The 18,056-nt window shown below is 46.9% G+C and overlaps 1 protein-coding gene across 1 annotated transcript in view; it reads left to right on the top strand.

The window, feature by feature from the left end:
• LOC144936111 (relaxin receptor 1-like) overlaps positions 1 to 18,056 on the top strand; it is a 336,972-nt gene that overhangs the window by 183,636 nt on the left and 135,280 nt on the right. The window contains exons 5-6 of the mRNA XM_078862984.1: positions 13,675 to 13,746; positions 17,960 to 18,031. Coding sequence (XP_078719110.1) covers positions 13,675 to 13,746; positions 17,960 to 18,031 — 144 coding nt within the window. The remainder of the gene's footprint in view (positions 1 to 13,674; positions 13,747 to 17,959; positions 18,032 to 18,056) is intronic.

Genomic DNA, 18,056 nt, shown 5'->3' with positions numbered 1-18,056 from the left:
CAAGGAGTCATGTTTGCATAGACCACAATACCTGCAGCCATAATGCAAACAAAAAACATAACTCTGATTAATATATGCACTGTCCTTGAAGTTGATTGGTCCACACCCGAGACAGCTTTCCTTAGAGCCTAGTCTCACATGGGTTGGACCAGATGACGCCAAAAGGCGCACAACTCAAAGACAATGCACCATAAGAGTATGAGAGCTCGGGGTAAGCATTTACACCATTGGAACCTCATTTGCCAATTAAAAATATGATAATTGGTCTTTTTACCCTTTTATCTGCGAACAAAACTGACACCTTTTTTTACAAGGAGTCATGTTTGTATAGACCACAATACCTGCAGCCATAATGAAAAAAAAGTGTCAGTTTTATTGCCAGATAGAAGGGTAAAAAGACCAATTATCATATTTTTTTATTGGAAAATGAGGTTCCAATGGTGGAGATGATAGGCTGTACGCCGTTTCGATCTCTCGGCGCGGCAGTTGAAACAATGGGCACATTTCTTCAATCCACCCTCCCGCCCCATCTCTGTCCTTCCAGCAGTCCATCCAATGGGTGGACCACAGTTAGTCATCTGTCCTGTCTGCAGTCCATGCAATGAGTGCACCACAGTTAGTCGATCAGCAGATTGCGTGTAATTGGGGGTAAAGTGTGAGTATTCCCGCCTCTTCCAAGACATCTGGTCAGCACGAAAGAGTTGACCGATTGCCTCTACAGGAACTCTGGAGACCTCTGCCTGGTTGAGTCCCCCATGCCAGCAGTGGCTTGAGCAAAGCTGTCGTAGAGCCGCACGTTTTAACTTCAACATTTCTATCATTCAAAAGTTAACATTAATCTTTCACTTCTAAATTGGACCATGACATTAATTAGTTTGCTGTAGAATTTTTACGTAATTAATTGACTGTGCAAGTAGCAAAATATTTGTCTTTGCTCCTAGGAAAAGAGTGAAAGGGGGAACATTTTTATATAGCCTCGGTGCTCGTGATGGTTAATGTTCCATATTTGTTAACCACAAAAATAAAAATGTTAAGCCCACGCCTGTAAGAAGTTTACAAGTCACTGCACACTTGTGCGTTTTAATGCTTGCTTTCCTTACAAAATGCTGCATTGGGTTATAGAATTGGTATGCAATTCATGCAGTGCCAAATGTAGTTAGGGGCTGTTAAATTTGGGAACACACAAGGGAACATTTTTTTAAAGGACACAAAAGAGAAGAGTTTAGCGGCGGTGATGGCGGTGGGGTCTCGGTCTAGGTGCATCTGGGACTGATTATTCATTCTTGTCTTATTACCGTCCTAGGAGGTGTTAAAATTTTTAGTAGCTTGTGCCTTTTAAAATCGCCGTAGTGTACGTGCAGCACCATGTGGCAAGCAAGCATATCCAGCCACGTGCCTCTGTGTTAGGGAACTCGACTCGAAATCGGAAGGGTGCGAACGTAAAGCCTAGTCGGTGTTCAACTCACGGTTGAATGCGGAATTTTCACCACTTGCCCAGGGCTGCCCAGTAAAGACGACCATTGCCCAGTATCCATGGTGACATAACTAGGCGGTAACGTGCTCACCACTATGTTGCAAAGATTTGCGGTTCTAATTCGGCAGGCCGCCCTAGTTATTACTGCGGTGGTGTATTAACCACAATGTGCACGCCATCCGCTTCACAGTGGACGTGAAAGATCCCATGACGTCATTCGACGTGAGTGGGGCGTTGTGTGCCGGCGTCATGGAGCAACCCACAAATTACTCAATTAGGATTCGACCGAAGCAACAGTGTCCACTCCTGTGGAACGACTGCAAATTATGTCACGTGACACGTTGCGCCTTCGTGATAGTCTTGCACCATAAGAATGACACGACCACCAAATGCACTCAATTATTAGTTATCATTACTCATTTGGGCATGCAGATATTTTATATTTTATCTTTACATTGATTCGATTAATTAGAAGGAAATTTCGAAGGCAGTAATGTTTGTATCACTCTATCAATGACAAGTGCTGGAATAAAATAAAAACTTCCAGATATTCGAGGTTCACAACTCTTTTAATAAAATAAATGAGCAAGTAAAAAAAAACGAAACACAGAGAGGAAACAACATGTGTTCTTTCAGGAGAGACATTATGACTGAAAAACTCACACGGTTAAAGCTGTCATTCGATGCAATGATCGATAATTATCAAGCCTGTGATGCGCGTGTCATATGCTATAGCGGCAGGGCTCAGACTCTGCGGGCGAGGCAAGCCGCGTGCCATGCGCTGGGAGAGCGTGAGGAGAGACGGTTCGACGCGCGTGGCTGTTAACGGGGGTTTGATTATTACGTCCGTGTTGTTACGTTCGTGGTAAAGAGTTAATATCAGAATCATGAGAATATAGTAAGTATATATTTATACTGGTAGGAACCTCCTGGTTACACTAGCCCACGGGATTATTGCGTCCGTCCGTGGTGCAGGGAGGGGCTGGGTGGGGAGGGAGGGGCTGGGTGGGGAAGGAGGGGCTGGGTGGGGAGGGGGAGGGTGTGGGAGGGGCTGCGTGGGGAGGGTAGGGCTAGGGGGTGGTGGGGCTGGGTGGGGAGGGGAGGTGGAGAGGGGGCTAGGTGGGGAGGGTGGGGCTGGGTAGGGGGTGGGAGGGGTGGGGCTGGGTGGGGAGGGGCTGGTCACCCCGTGCTGCCCTTATAAAACTCAACGTTTAACCTAATCACGCCGGCTTGTGCCCGCCCTCACAGTCGGGCATATTTGCGGAATACACCACGCCACCGTTGACCCCTGGCCATTGACCGAGCAACCAAAAGTTCCTACCAGCTCCCTCTGCAGGAATGTGTTACTTTGAGGAATCCGATGAGCCGTAAAGCTTTTTGACACAGATGTCCCAGTAGGGGCACGGGGTCAGAACGTTACAACAAACAATACAGAAACACGACAGGAGTGCAAAGTATAGGAAAGGTAAACAAATTACTTAGAAAAAAGATATTATACAAATAAAACGAAACTATTGTTTATCTTTCCAGATAAATCCCAACTGAGCTATTAGCTGCTTTTGCAGAAGCGACCTGGCCACCAATGATAGCTCAACGAAGTGGTTCTGCTTGTTCCGAGACTGTCCTGTGAGTGAATTCACTTAAGCCTTCTAATTGGTGAGCTCCCGTGGAGAAGAACATACGGGTGACCAAATGCATCGAGTGTGCGTAAATAATCAATGATCTTCAATTCATAAACGTTCTATGCCAAGCGTGGATCGCTCCGTGCTTCTTTTCACACTTGTCAGCATTTGTTCTATTTTCTCTGTCAGTGTCTGTGTTTATGCTATACTGAGAGACAGAAAACAAAAAACAACACATGGAATAGAGAAAATCTGCAATAGTTTGAAATTGACAGTATTTGCGGTTAATACCAACATTCCTCGTTTCCTGTTTTTGAATACGTAATTGGCAAGGAGTTAGATTTTTTTCATGATTTTTATTTCCAGACTGTTACACGGTATTAATTAACATTCTCGGAATTACAGAGATGCAAAGAGAAGCGTTTGGATCACGACACAAAATGCAAATCACAGAGACATCACTTTGTAAAAATAAAATATCTTGTGGGCTTGGTCAGTATACGTTACCAGAAGGTGGTAGAGACTCACAACAGCATGGGCAGCCAAAGGAGGGAACACACCGAAGATTGTATCCACCGCAGAGAAGGAGCAATGAAATCGGCTCGATCACATGCTCTACATGGATTGTTACATCACGAGACCGTGAGAGATGGCAACATCTTAGGGAAGTTTTCATCCAGCAGTAGATAAATTGTAGCACGGAGGCGAGATGTTATCTCACTCACCTGGCATGCCAAAGCTCGTGGGTTTGATCCCGACCCTTACGTCTGCTGTATATTTGGCGTTTCGAGTATTTGGCTGATATGCATGTCCACGTGATAAGCCACTTCGTTGACCTATCATTTATGGCTAGGTTGCTTCGGAAAAAGAGCTACATAGCTCAGTAGGCCTTACCTGGTAAAATAAAACGAGTGAATCGTCAATGTGTTCTATGCAATGGGTTCACGTGAGACCTACAGCCACTAGAGGCGCTATCATTCACATCATTCCAAATACAAAAATCAACGCGTGAATCGGATCACGACCGAGAATCGCAATGCCAATAGAATAGCCAAGGGGACTGATTATACAGTGTCACATATCTGACTCACTGGGCACTGAGGTATAGGTGGATATGTGAAAATGTTAGATAGGTGAACATCCGTAGAAAATTACTGCTGCACCTTGTGCAATTAAGGCTCCGGTTGTGGGCAGTTAATTGACATGGGAGGGGATATGTGACGGTCAATGACGCGGCATTGCATTGCATTGTATGAGGCAACTTGCCAAATGTAAACGTTTAATGTACATGCAGAGATTTAGCATGCGAGAGACACTCAACAGAGGTGTCACCCTCGTTTAGCGTTTAGCACAACTGGGTTGTACTCCAGAGATCAACAGGTCGTATTGATCTCCCGGCGCGGCAGTTAAATTGGCCACGTTTTTTTCAATCCCCTCCTGTCAACCCAAGCTGTATGCATGGTTTATGCTAGTTTAGTCGGTGGGCAGGTTGTGCCTGAGTTAAAGCGTGGGGACTCCCACCTCTTCCAAGATGTATGGTCAGGGGTTAGGGCTAGGCAGAGAGTACTCTATTAAGCAATTATGTTAATGGACTGTTTCGCAGAGTTTGATTGTTATCATGGGTAAATATTGTAATATGTGCGTCATTGCAGTGCTAACACTTATTTCCCAAACCTTGTTTCATCGATGTGATCTAAAATGGATTGTCAGTGGCTTATCAACATATAACATTAATTGGTATTGATTTAAATTATATGCCCCATTCATCTCAGTTGTGTATGTGTGTGTGCATGTGTAATAATCCTTCTTGAGACGGCTTCGGAATCAGTCCTTTTATTTCCACTTCCACAATACACTTTACTCACTCACTCTCCGTTGCTGGCAGACAACGGAGAGAGGACAGACTTCACACTAAGTCCCCACCGCGCACGTGGCACCCAGAGCCCCCATACACGCGTGACCCTGCTCTTCTCGGTTCCCAGTCTGCTCTCGATCGTTCTCTCTCACTCTCTCTTAATCCCTTCGTCACGTGGTCCCCCCAGCCAATCGTTCATGGATAGCTTCTACCATTCTCGATGGTTCCCTGTCAATCCCGGGACCACGCCTCTCATCCGGCTCCCCATTAGCTGGGGCCCCGAATGGCTAGGCCAATCACTCCTGATGACATGCCGTGATCACGCCTGGGCCATGCTCCCTATCTCAACCCTTATTGGCTACAAGCAGGACCGGCAAGCCAATCCCCACGTGAACCCTCTATGGCTGTTATTACATCACCCCCCCCCCCCCCCCCCCCCCCCCCCCCGGTGAAAAAAATTTAGCAGTCTCGGCTGGGAAAAGGGTGAAGAACCAATTCCGCAACATCTTATTAGGGCACCAAGGTGCGTTTAACAATTCGAGGGTGAACCGGCGTTCCCGCGCCTAACAACATTTAAAACAGTCACCCATTAAAAAAAAATCACGACATACATTAGGGCGCCCCTGCAGCGCAGTAACGACAGGGAAATTAGCGAAACGATCAAACGTTAACGAAACGGAAGAGATTTCGACCGCGTACGCGACGCGGGACCCTCTCCGCTCCCAGCGCAAGGTCGCTTTGCTTCCGGATGGACAGGAGGTGGCAGGCTCGAAGAAGAAGTAGGTTGTTGGTGCTTGGTCACGTCCAGGGCGGGCCCCGTTGGAGGGCGGGCAGCGGGGGCTTCCTCAGCCCTCAGAACCTGTTCATCTGCAGGAGGCACAACACAGTCCCCCTTGGGATCAACGGGTGTGGCAATCGGCGTAATCGGCCCGGCAGACCCCGGCAGGTCAGCAAGTGGGGATGAAGGACCGACACGCGCATCAACATAGGTTTTAAGTCGCGAGGAATGAACATACCACCGACGGTTTCCGTACTGAACGCGGATACTCTGTGCGTTCCGAACATCTATCAGCGTCACGGGCCCCCGCCATGGCCTGTGCAGTTTAGGGGATGTGCCCACCGGTACCTGGGGGCAGTGGAGCCACGCCAGGTCTCCCACTGACCAAGGCATGCGAGTATGCGATCGACGCGCATACCGTTCGTTCCTTGCCTGAGCACGGGCTGTCGCACACCGGGCAGCCTCTCGCGCCTCCGTTACTCGTTCAAGCGAGTCACGCACGTGGTCAGGCAAGGAGCGGGACGGTCGCTTACTCGGCGTGCCCAGTTGCACATCGATGGGTGGAACATATTCACGGCCATACATTAAAAAAAAAGGTGAGTATCCCGTGGACGTGTGCGGAACCATGCGGTATGCCGCTAAGACACCTGGTATGTGCAGGTCCCAATCGGTTTGCTTTTCACTGACCGTGTGACAAAGCATAGCCGAGAGGGTACGGTTGAATCGTTCCACCATACCATCTGTTTGTGGATGGTATGGGGAGGTGCGAACTTTCTTAGTACCTAGCGCGTCACAAACTTCCCTAAGCAATTTAGAGGAGAAATTCCGCCCTTGATCTGTGAGCAACCTCTCAGGTGCCCCCTTGTCCATGACATACCCGTTCAAGAAAGCGTCGGTGATGGACGCTGCCGTTTGATCGGGCAGAGGCCAGGCTACCGGCCATCGAGAAAAATATTCCACCCCGACCAGAAGGTATTTATTGCCCCTAGCCGACGGGGGAAATGGCCCCAGAATGTCGAGAGCAACTAATTCGTTGATACGGGACACCTCAATGGAACGCAACGGTGGTACATAGTGGTTCCGAGGCGGCTTCCTCTTCGCACAATCATGGCACGAGTGGATAAAGTCATTGATGTCTGCCGTCATACCGGCCCAGAAAAAATCCTTTTGCATCGCGGCCACAGTCTTTTGTACGCCGAGGTGCATCAACTTATCAGCGTGCAGAGCACGGAGCAGGTCGTAGCGAAGCGAAGTAGGCACGACCAAGCGTGGTCGGTCAGACAACCCGTCGGTACACATTAACAATCCCGACTTACCCCGGAACATCTGCCACTTCCAGCCCGCCAATTGAGATTTCTGTTTCCCTACCAATTTCCGTAGCGGAGACAGCGAGGCATCGGCCTCCTGCTCGCGCAACCAGACCACGTGCGGCAGCCGTAAGGTATCATCGGTGTCCACTGACACCTGCTGGTCCTCCTCCTTCGCTTTCGCCCCTGCGTCGTCCTCATTCGCTATCGCCCCCATAACCGGGCAGGGCGACGTGGGCGGTGCCGCGCAGCGGTGCGTGCCCGTCAGGCAAGTGCACGGAGGAACAGGCGGCAGCCTAGAGAGCGCATCCGCGTTCGCGTGACGGGCCGCCTTTCGGTATGTTATATCGAAGGAAAATTCCTGTAACGATTCCGACCACCGGGCCAATTGGCCTGACGGCTGATCCAATTTGAGGGAATATTGCAAAGCCGCATGATCAGTGCGGACCAGGAATTTGCGTCCATACAGGTAAGGCCGGTACAATCGAACAAAATGGACAATTGCTAAAAGTTCCCGCCTTGTCACGCAATAGCGCGTTTCCGCAGGGGATAGAACCCTGCTGCCGTACGCCACCACTCTCTCGACCCCGTCCTTGCGTTGCGACAAAACGGCCCCAATGCCGATATCACTAGCATCCGTATCAAGGATGAACGGCTGCGAAAAATCTGGGTAATCTAACGTAGGCGCCGTGGCGAGGTGGTCCTGAAGTGCCATAAAGGAACTTTCTTCCTCCGCACCCCATTTAAACCTTTGATTTTTGCCAGTTAGAACGTGTAGTGGTTTAGCCAACGTCGCAAAGTTCTTAACGAAGCGGCGATAATAGGAAGCGAATCCAATAAACCGCCGAACATCACCCACCGAGGTGGGTGTGGGCCACTCACATACACACTTCGTTTTCAGAGGGTCAGTGGATACACCGTCCGAACTGAAAATATGACCCAGGTAACGGACGGAGTGTTGCAGAAGGTGGCATTTCCTCGGTTTAAACTTAAGGTCAGCCGCACGCATTCTTTGAAAAACTGTTTCAAGGCGTTGCAGATGTTCCTCGAACGTGCGGCTAAAGACAATTATATCGTCTAGATATATGAGGCACGTTTCCCACTGCAGTCCCACCAACACCAATTCCATGAGCCGCTGAAACGTGGCCGGAGCCGCGTTCAGGCCCATAGGCAACCGATTAAATTCAAAGAGGCCTTGCGGCGTGCGGAATGCCGTTTTGGCTTTAGACTCGTCATCGAGGGGAAGCTGCCAGAAGCCTGAGGACAGGTCAAGGGTGGAAAAGAATTTAGCACCCGATAAAGCATCCAATGAGTCATCCATCCTCGGTAAGGGGTACGCGTCCGCTACCGAAATTTTGTTCAACTGGCGGAAATCAACGCGAAACCTCGTACCACCATCTTTCTTCTTAACCAGAACGACGGGCGCGCCCCAAGGGCTGTTGGACGGCGAAATAATATCCGCCGCCAGCAATTCATCTACTGCCCCACGCACGTGTTCCTTTTCCGCCGGGCTCATGCGGTGAGGGTGCATACAGACGGGAGGCACCGCACCGGTTTCAATATGGTGCGACAAAAGCGACGTGCGGCCGAGGTCCAAATCATTTCTGCTAAAAACATCAGCGTACCGTAGCAATAGCGAACGCAAGGCGTTCCTATGTTCATTTGACAAGGAAGAATTATCTCCGCATAAATCTGCGATCCAGCGTTCTTGTGAACGATCGTGCGGAGGCCCACCCGCGGGCATCCGAGCGCGTGGCGTTTTATCACAAGAGGCGAAATCGGTAGTGGCGTGAGCCAGCACCGATCCCTCCGGAACAACAACGCGGTCAGGTCCCCCATTCAAGACCTGTATGAAAGGTGCCTGACCTGGGCGCACGATCGTTTGTGCCGCCGCCAAAGAAAAAGATTTCGATACCGAATTTGATGGGGATAATAGCACGCCCTTCGCATCCCTTCCCATTTGAAGTGGTTTTCGGTAACGCAGCGGGATGAGCATTTGCGCTCCCGATGGAACCTCCACTGTAGCAGCAACGACAGCAGTAACTGCGTTACCTGTAGGCGCATTGGCCAGCAGGGAAGGCAGGAACGCCATCCTACGACACCCCGGCATTTCCAAACAGTCCTGGTCGACCCGTATTCTCAGCGGCATCCGGCGCAGAAAATCAGTACCCAACAAGCATGGAACAGCTAGCGAGCGAGAAATTAACACAGGTCCTGCGGCGGTAATATTTCCGATAGCGATGCTCACATCCACCTGTCCGCAGATACCCATGCTTCCCCCATTGGCGGCAACACACGCATCATTAACCTTGCGTATCCGCGACGCAGGAATGGACAACAAATGAAAAATAACATCAGAAATGATGGTAGCCGATGCGCCAGTGTCCACCAAGATACGGACGTCAACGCCGTCGATGGTACCTCGTACCATCGACGAACCCGACGCTGCAGCCACAATCCTGCGAGCCAATTTCTTCCACTGTGTAGCAGAGCGTGTCAATGGAGCAGGAGAAGTAAAATTATCCTTAGAAGTGTAAGAATGAGTGCGAGTGGATGAGTGATGTGACACGACCTGCCGGGTGTCCGATTTGTGCCCTTGGCGGAAGAGGCGACAGCAGATGTCGGCAGCGGCAGTCACGGGCGAAGTGGCCCCGTCTGCCGCACTTGAAACACGCGGCCGACGTCGGCCGGTAGTCGGACGACCCGGCCCTTGCACGCGGCCGGCCCGTGTAGTCGCCCCGCTGGTCGCGCAGCCGCCGTCCCGGAATCCTATGCGGGACAGCAGCAGCCAGCATGTCGTCGTCGCCCGAGTCGTCGGAGCAGTGGACAACCAGTCGCGGAGACCACCCCAGAGGCGGCCCGTCGATCTCGGGTTTCCCCGTCCACGCCGCCATCTGGTCCCGACGCTTGATATTAAACTTAGCGTCCAGGCAGCGCGCCACCCACCGCGATGAAAGCGGTTCGTGGCCGCACACTGGTAGAGAGATGTTGAGCTCCTGAGACAACTCCAGCATACGGGAAAGGATGAGCGGATCCAAATGATCGGCCGTTGCGTCGGGGTAGGCGGCCATGGCCATCGCCATCAACGCCCCCCGATAGGCCAACGGCGATTCCTCCGGTGCTCGGCGATGCGACATAAATTTTCTGATGGCCGATGTCGGCGGGTCATAAAATTCCGCCATCTCTGTGAACACATCCCGCAGTGTCTTCTTCTTGGACGCCGGGATGGAGCGGAAGACTCCCAGAGACACATCATCGAGCAGTGTAGGTAGCGCTCCCAGCGCTTCTTCCTCCGTCCAGTTCACAGATCTAAAAGCTGACTCGAAGCGCCACGTAAAAGCACTCCAATCGCCCCCGGCGATAAATTCTTTAATTTGTGGAAGGCGATGTCCGCGGTGGCAGGCGCGTGCCGCGGGCGTCTCCGACTGCCTTTCCCGCAGGCAAAATGGCGTCCGGTGGCCGCGTGGTGGTAGGCGTGCCCAAAATGGCGGCCGACAACTCCGGCGCAGCCGCCCCACCCAAGACGACGGCGTCCTCCCGCGTGGCAGGAGCAATGGCAGACCCCGATTCCTTAGCAGGACCCCTTCCCGCGGCGTCCAGCTGATCGGCGATCTGGCGACCCACGGCTGGTGAGGACGCCACCGCGGTCACCAGGCTTAGAAGAATGGCGCGCAACGACTCAATCTGCTCCGCCATCAGCCGCCATTCGTCTTTTGGTCCTGCGGTGGTCGCATCCTCCCCCGGTCGACGCTCAGAGGCGTTGAGGAGTGTCATCAGCAGGCGGCCTAAGGGCTGTAGCTCCCAACAGCTCATCTTCATCCGTCTCGACCTCTTCCTCCGATAGAGGCACGGGCAGGTTCTTTTTTCTGGGGTGCTTAGACATCTTGACGATCGTCCAAACAGTCGCAGAATCACTTCTGACACCAGTGTAATAATCCTTCTTGAGACGGCTTCGGAATCAGTCCTTTTATTTCCACTTACACAATACACTTTACTCACTCACTCTCCGTTGCTGGCAGACAACGGAGAGAGGACAGACTTCACACTAAGTCCCCACCGCGCACGTGGCACCCAGAGCCCCCGTACACGCGTGACCCTGCTCTTCTCGGTTCCCAGTCTGCTCTCGATCGTTCTCTCTCACTCTCTCTTAAACCCTTCGTCACGTGGTCCCCCCAGCCAATCGTTCATGGACAGCCTTGACCATTCTCGATGGTTCCCTGTCAATCCCGGGACCACGCCTCTCATCCGGCTCCCCATTAGCTGGGGCCCCGAATGGCTAGGCCAATCACTCCTGATGACATGCCGTGATCACGCCTGGGCCATGCTCCCTATCTCAACCCTTATTGGCTACAAGCAGGACCGGCAAGCCAATCCCCACGTGAACCCTCTATGGCTGTTATTACACATGCAAGACAAAGTTCCCCCGTTTAGCTTTAACATACTTTTTTGGGGCAAGTGCTGTTAGCGACCACCTATGAATGCCAGCACGGCACACGAGAGGGTGGGTGGCCAGCACCACGCCCGGCCGTCTTTGTCTCCCTGGCGGAGATGTTTACACACCACACGGGGTACTCATTTGAGGCCGAGTCGAAATGCGTGCACACACACACACACACAACTATAATCACAAACTGGGAAGATGAGCTGAATAAGTATTCCATCAATTCAACTGCATACGTGCACCATGATTGGTAATTACCATTCTAAATAATCACAAGATTAACCCTGCTCTGGTAACAGTAAACAGCTTTGTCCTAAGTCTCGGCAATAAATCTGTTCTTGAAATGCACAGCACGTGGCAATTTAGCCTTGAAATGCATCCCAAGCATTTAGTTAAGCAAATTCAGCCTTGAAATCATATTCCTGAGCTGGGGGTTTAATTTTCCCCCCTGTATTTAAAATAAGTCACCTTTAGAGCTGCATATTATGAAACGTGTTCCAAGAACTGCAACTGCTTGGCAAGCAGAACGTGTAATTACTCCGTTTTGATATTATCTTGCCTTTGCACAAACGTGTAATTATAGTAACATGTTGATCGACAGTAAATAGCAGTAATGCATTTTGTATGGATAAAACCGTGACATGCGTTGCTGTAAGAGCATGGTCATGGCGTTGAGTGAAACTCCAACGGAACTATGAAGCATGTTGGGTGGTCTGCAGAATATGAGGTCTCATACGCAAACTCTAATATTTAAGCATTTCAGCATCACTGCTAAGAATTGCATAAAACACAATTTCCTTAACCTTATTTTATAGCTGTCTCACTTGACCTCTGCGTAAGCCTATACAGCATTATGTTGAGAAAACATTATTAGAAGAAACTAAAATAACTTTCCTTTTTGCCGTGAAATTTTTTGGTGAACTTAATATTAGTAGTTTTCTCTTTCAAAAAAATATATACCCTATGCACCTGTGACTTACTATAATTTGACATGGCAAGTGTCAACATCAGCATTCCTTAATCCCAAGCCTTGAAGCTCAATCCAGAGACCTAATCAAATTATTAGATTTTTAAATAAATACACACTAAAGTAAGTTAAAACTTGGGGTAAAGTTGTCGCCTTGCTCAAACAAGTTATGGAGTGGCACTCATCTTTGTTGGAAACAGTTGGAGACTTCAAATAGCATTTGTGCAGGTGCTCTGCATAGCTCTGCGGGGTGTTTTTGGTTGTACCATATGCACTGATTCGACAACACACAAAAAGGTGCAGTGTGTGTCTGTACAAAAAAATCCCGCAGCCGTAAACATTACACAAAACCAGCAGTTCCTGAAGAACTGCATTATTGGTCGGTCACATCAATACATTGCGCAAATGTGACCAACAGGCAGGCAGGGAAACAACTATAGACTGGATTTGTCCTTATTAAGAATCATCAGTACAGGACAGTCACCAATGCTCACTGCTGTCTGCCTCTGCCAACCTCATAGAGGTAGGGAGAAAAGCTTTCTTAATGGCAGCAATAACTCAAATCTGTGACGAAATGTGAAGAGACCTTCATCCATTGATATCATACTTACAAAAACTATTTTTAAAACTTGGAAATTACTAAGCAGATGACAAAAATCAGTTAAACAATGAAGAGAGGGTGCTGAGAATGATGGCACCTGGGTTCGATTACAATTGCCCAAACAATTTATAGCATTTATCAAAGCGTGTTGTGGGAAGGCTAAGCCATGACAATTTTGAATGTCAGAAGAGTTCAATAATATTTTACATGATAGATTTTGGCTTATCATATTTACTAATTATTACGGCCCAGAAAGTATAAATATTATGATAATAAGCAAAGCTGTGTTTTGGTCGCTAATATATTCTGTGGATTGTTTTGATAGTGGAATTGCAATTGTTTCTAAATTGGATGTATGTTGAACTTCTTTCACACTGTACTTCGCCAACCATGCTAAACACAAAAAGCAGTTCTAAAGAAATTCGTTTTTTAATCTAGATTTAAAAGTGCATAGCTACAGTTTAAAGAGTCACATTTTAAATAATGTTGTTGAACAACATTGCCTCTTTGGGAATTGTATGCAAAGCCCACATTTGCACTGGCTTTCTGCTGAATGTCTAATTGAATGCATTTGCATGTTTTACTTGATTCTTGTCACTGTAATGAGAGTAATTTGTTGTGTTTTACAGTTCTTTGCAGAAAAACAGACTCCGAACTCTTCCAGCATTGGTGTTTCGAAGATACGCAAGCCTGGAAAAGCTGTAAGTGCTTTTTTCTGTTTAGCTTGTTGTCCGTCCACCGCACCTCCAATTAGCATGGTTGGCTATGTACGGTGCAAAAGAAGTTCAACATACATGCATTATTCCACATCATTCCTCCACATTCTAATTTCTAACATACAGCATCCTTCCACAAAGAACACTGGGATGCTGCCATAGTGTAATGGTTATCACATTGGACTTGCAATCCAGAGGTCACCGGTTGAATCTTCTGGCATGGCAGTTAAAACATTGGGTACGTTTCTTAAATCTTCCTGCATCTGTCAATTCAACTATATATATAGGTACCCCTAGAATTAATCGGCAGGTAAGGTGTGGTCGGGTAAAATGCAGGTAATATCCCACCTCTTTAAGGATATCTCGCCAGTGTGGAAGAGGAGGCCAAATACCCTATTTCTCTCTAGTGGAATCACTTTTTGCGAGCAGTGGCGTGAACAATAAATTACAGGACTGCATTGTTAATAAGACTCGCAAGAATAGGCCAATGTATCATTTCTCAACCTAAAAAGAAAATATCACCCACAACGATCATAGTGCTTCAGAAAGCATAAGCAGTCCATTCACCATGTGTTTGAAAAGGTGAATAACCTCTTAGCCAAGGTATTCCTAGACAAAAAAATAGATCATATCATCATGTCACATTGCATCATCAGTATGTAAATTCAACAATCAGTCTTAAAGTATACACTCTTTGTAGAAAGTCAAAATTAAAAGTGTAAAATGTTTACTCTTTGGTTTTGTTCGGTAAAATCACGTAGAATAATAATAATTAAATTAATTAATTAAATGTTTCAAGTCACGTAGAAAGGAAATCAATTTTTATTAATAAATACATTTATTTATTTTCTTTTTACGTGACTTTACCGAAAAAACCAAAGGGTAATTGGTGCAGTCACGAAAGCTTCAAATCAAGTTTGTAAAATGTTCTTGGATGTTGCTCATGTCCATTGGTGGCCCTGAGTCACTCTTATGGCATGAGCAGGTCTGTCCATTGGAAAGTAAATATTGAGTTAAACACAAGCAGGATATTAATATCATGGCCTTGGTTGCTGCATTTTGATTTCCAAGTCACGCGACGAAATTTTAAGAATATGGTCTGATGCACCCCATTGTTTCCCGACTTCAGAGACTGCCATGTTGAATGATTTGATAGTCTATAATTTATCAAACAATTTAAACACCTCATTTAGATTAGATAAGAGCCTATTGTGACATGTGGTTTCTTTGCAAAGAGAGAGTCCAACTCTTATCGTGAAATAATTTTCACATGTTGAACATAATCCCATCTCAGCAACTTGCGACTTTGTGCCATATTCTACGACATGCTTCAACATCAGCATTCTAGAACTGCGAGCCTCCAAGCCCAAATAATTGCAAATGCACATGTTGGACGAGTCTATTTAATTGAAATACTGATTGTATGCTCTTTTACGTAGTTCACGTAAACAGTTCTTGTTCTGCCGCATATTTCAACGTTAAAGTAATCCCACGCGTTTCGACTCATTGGCGATACTCCGTATTTCTTCACCATCCTTCGGCTATGGTGGAGGTGCAACGTCTCTATGACTAGGTCAAAGTCTCGTCTGGGACTGATGCAGTCCATCATCCTTCCAAGGCTGATAAATTAACAATTGTGTCACGTGGGAATCAACAGCAGTTGCATTATGTTGATACTAATTTTCACCAAGGGAATGTATAATTGTACCACAATGGCAAGTGTATGACAACTATTTAGTTTGCTAATGACATCTAAGTAAGGTAAATTGGTTGAAGCATTCTGTGTAGTGTGGTCATATTTAACATGTATTGCATCTCGCTCGAGGAACTCTAGATGGATACACACGTAACACAAAATACAAACTTCTCCCATTCGCTGACATAAAGATGTCCTGGTTACCCTTAGATAATACAGGGGTTAGGGCCAGAATCACAGTATGAAGAATGGCGTAATTGCACAATCAGCTCGTTCACCGTTAATTGAATCCGAGGTGTTTCATTGCCAAACAATAATACATATTTGTTCTTGGATTAGGACACATCCAAGTTTTTTTTTGTTTACCTTGTGCTGATGTTTTCCAAATTGTACTAGGCACTCATTTAAGGCTCATTGACTTAGGGGAGGCCTAGGATAGATTCACAAAAGCGTTTGCGACTGGTGTTCGGTTGGGAATTTAACCCAGGTGACCAGGATTGTAGCACAACACATTAAGCAGGGCTCCACCCGAGGAGAATTTAAATTTGTGAATGCCTAGGTCCACGAAAATGTAATATTATGGAGTCATATAACATCTGCCCATTAAGAATACAAATGCCACAATATATATACTACCACAACATGCAGGCACTTACTGGTATAAGCCTCTAGGTGACTTATACCATGGATATTTATTAACTGAAAACGTCATTATTCAATCTTGATTTGAAGCTTTCGTGACTGCAGGAATCCATACTCTTTGGTTCTTTTGGTAAAGTGACGTAGTTATTTTTTATACCTACGTGACTTTGCCGAAAGAACCAAAGAGTACGTCATTATTCAGTTGTTAACATACATTCACATTGAATGTGTTTACTTTCTGTGCAATGTTTACTTCACAATATCTATACCCTGGAGGGACATTTACGTGTAATGGGACATGGGCTGTTTCATTGACGGACTCATTTTACGGTTTGTGGGTTCTGCATCACGCTTTGCCTACAAGTTGAAAATTTGTACATGTACACGAGAGATGCGCACCATTGGATATTAAGTCAGTAACGCATACGATGATGCTTCTGTGAGATTGATATTTACACAGCTGAGTTAAATATTTGCGTACGTAATCCTATGATTTGTGGGTTTTTTTTAATGCACTAAATTGGTTATTTGTACAAGAGATATAGTTCCGATTCTGATGGCAATTTGAACTATTGACCTTTCTATTCATTGCAATACGAGCACGCTGCCACCGTTTAAATGAGCATGAATGAAGATATATATAATAGTTAGGACGTACGGTTTATAGTCAGGTAGAGTTCATGGAGAGGGCTATTATGTATTTTTATTCACTCTTGTATAAAGGTAAATGCTAAAGATGCAGCCCTATAATTACCTGTTTGTACCACTGCTGGCAGAAGGGCCTCGACTGGAGGGCCTCTAGTGAGGGTATGTGGCCTACTCTACCATGCTGGCCAGACACCTTGGAAGACATGGGAGTACACAAGAGTTTACCCCAACACACAGGACCGGCCGATGGACTCATTGTGCAGAGCCCATCTCTCCTGCTGGGTGGACAGAGGAGGGATTTCAGAATAAGAATCTTTGTTTAGACTGGAGGAATCCGATAAGCTATGAAGCTCTTTTTCACATATGTCCAGTATGGACAGGTTAGAAAGTTACGACAAACGATACAAAAACACAATAGGAGTGCAACGTATAGGAAATGTAAACAAATAACTATTTATTTTTTACCAGGTAAAGTCCACTGAGTTATTAGCTTATTTTTCAGAAGCAACCTGGCCACAAATGACAGCTCAACGAAGTGGTTCATCATGATTCAAGAAACTTTTCCAGTTCAATCTCCCAACACAGCAGTTGAAACAAATGCTGTACTCGGAAGTCCGTCTGGGGACCTCTGCCTGTGATATCACGGCAGCATATCTTACTGTTGTGTAGCATGTATAACCTCGAGTGGCCGCGACGGTTTTTTGTGAATCAATCGCTTACAACGCATCTGAATGATTAACAACTGATTCGTACAAACCCAATTCGATTGCTGTATCATGAGTGTAAGGATACGTTGGAATCAAATCATTTGCTACAAGCCTGCTAATTAATGTTCATTTGAGTAACTGGTGTGGTTATATTACTTGACTCGCAATGTGACGGTTACAAGTTAAAATCCTGGTTTGGGGTGAGACCGGGCCCATCAGTCCGCCAGGTTTGCTAAACCTTCGTGGGAAGTCAACAGCAGTAATTTAAAGAAATTGGCCTCTCATGTAAGATTGTGATCTTTCACAATCAAATATGTATTTCGCCAACCATGCATTGTGTTGTAGCATTAGAATCATCAATGTAACCGAGGCTTCTGTTAACTTGAAGTTGTTCCTAAAAGATAGATTTATTGGTGAACTGTTTTTAAAGACGCATCCTCTTCACAGCAACAATACAGTGACCGTGTAGAATCTGTTGTTGTTTTACCCTTTTCTGTTTACACAGGTACCTGCAGAATAACCAGATAAGATCAGTTTCCAGCAGAGCATTTTCTGGACTTCACAACCTCACCCGCCTGTGAGTAACGATTAGTGACACAATT

This window comes from Lampetra fluviatilis, chromosome 15 (assembly GCF_964198595.1).
Source record: "Lampetra fluviatilis chromosome 15, kcLamFluv1.1, whole genome shotgun sequence".
In the NCBI taxonomy this organism is placed as follows: domain Eukaryota; kingdom Metazoa; phylum Chordata; class Hyperoartia; order Petromyzontiformes; family Petromyzontidae; genus Lampetra; species Lampetra fluviatilis.
This window is presented reverse-complemented; position numbering and strand designations above follow the sequence as displayed.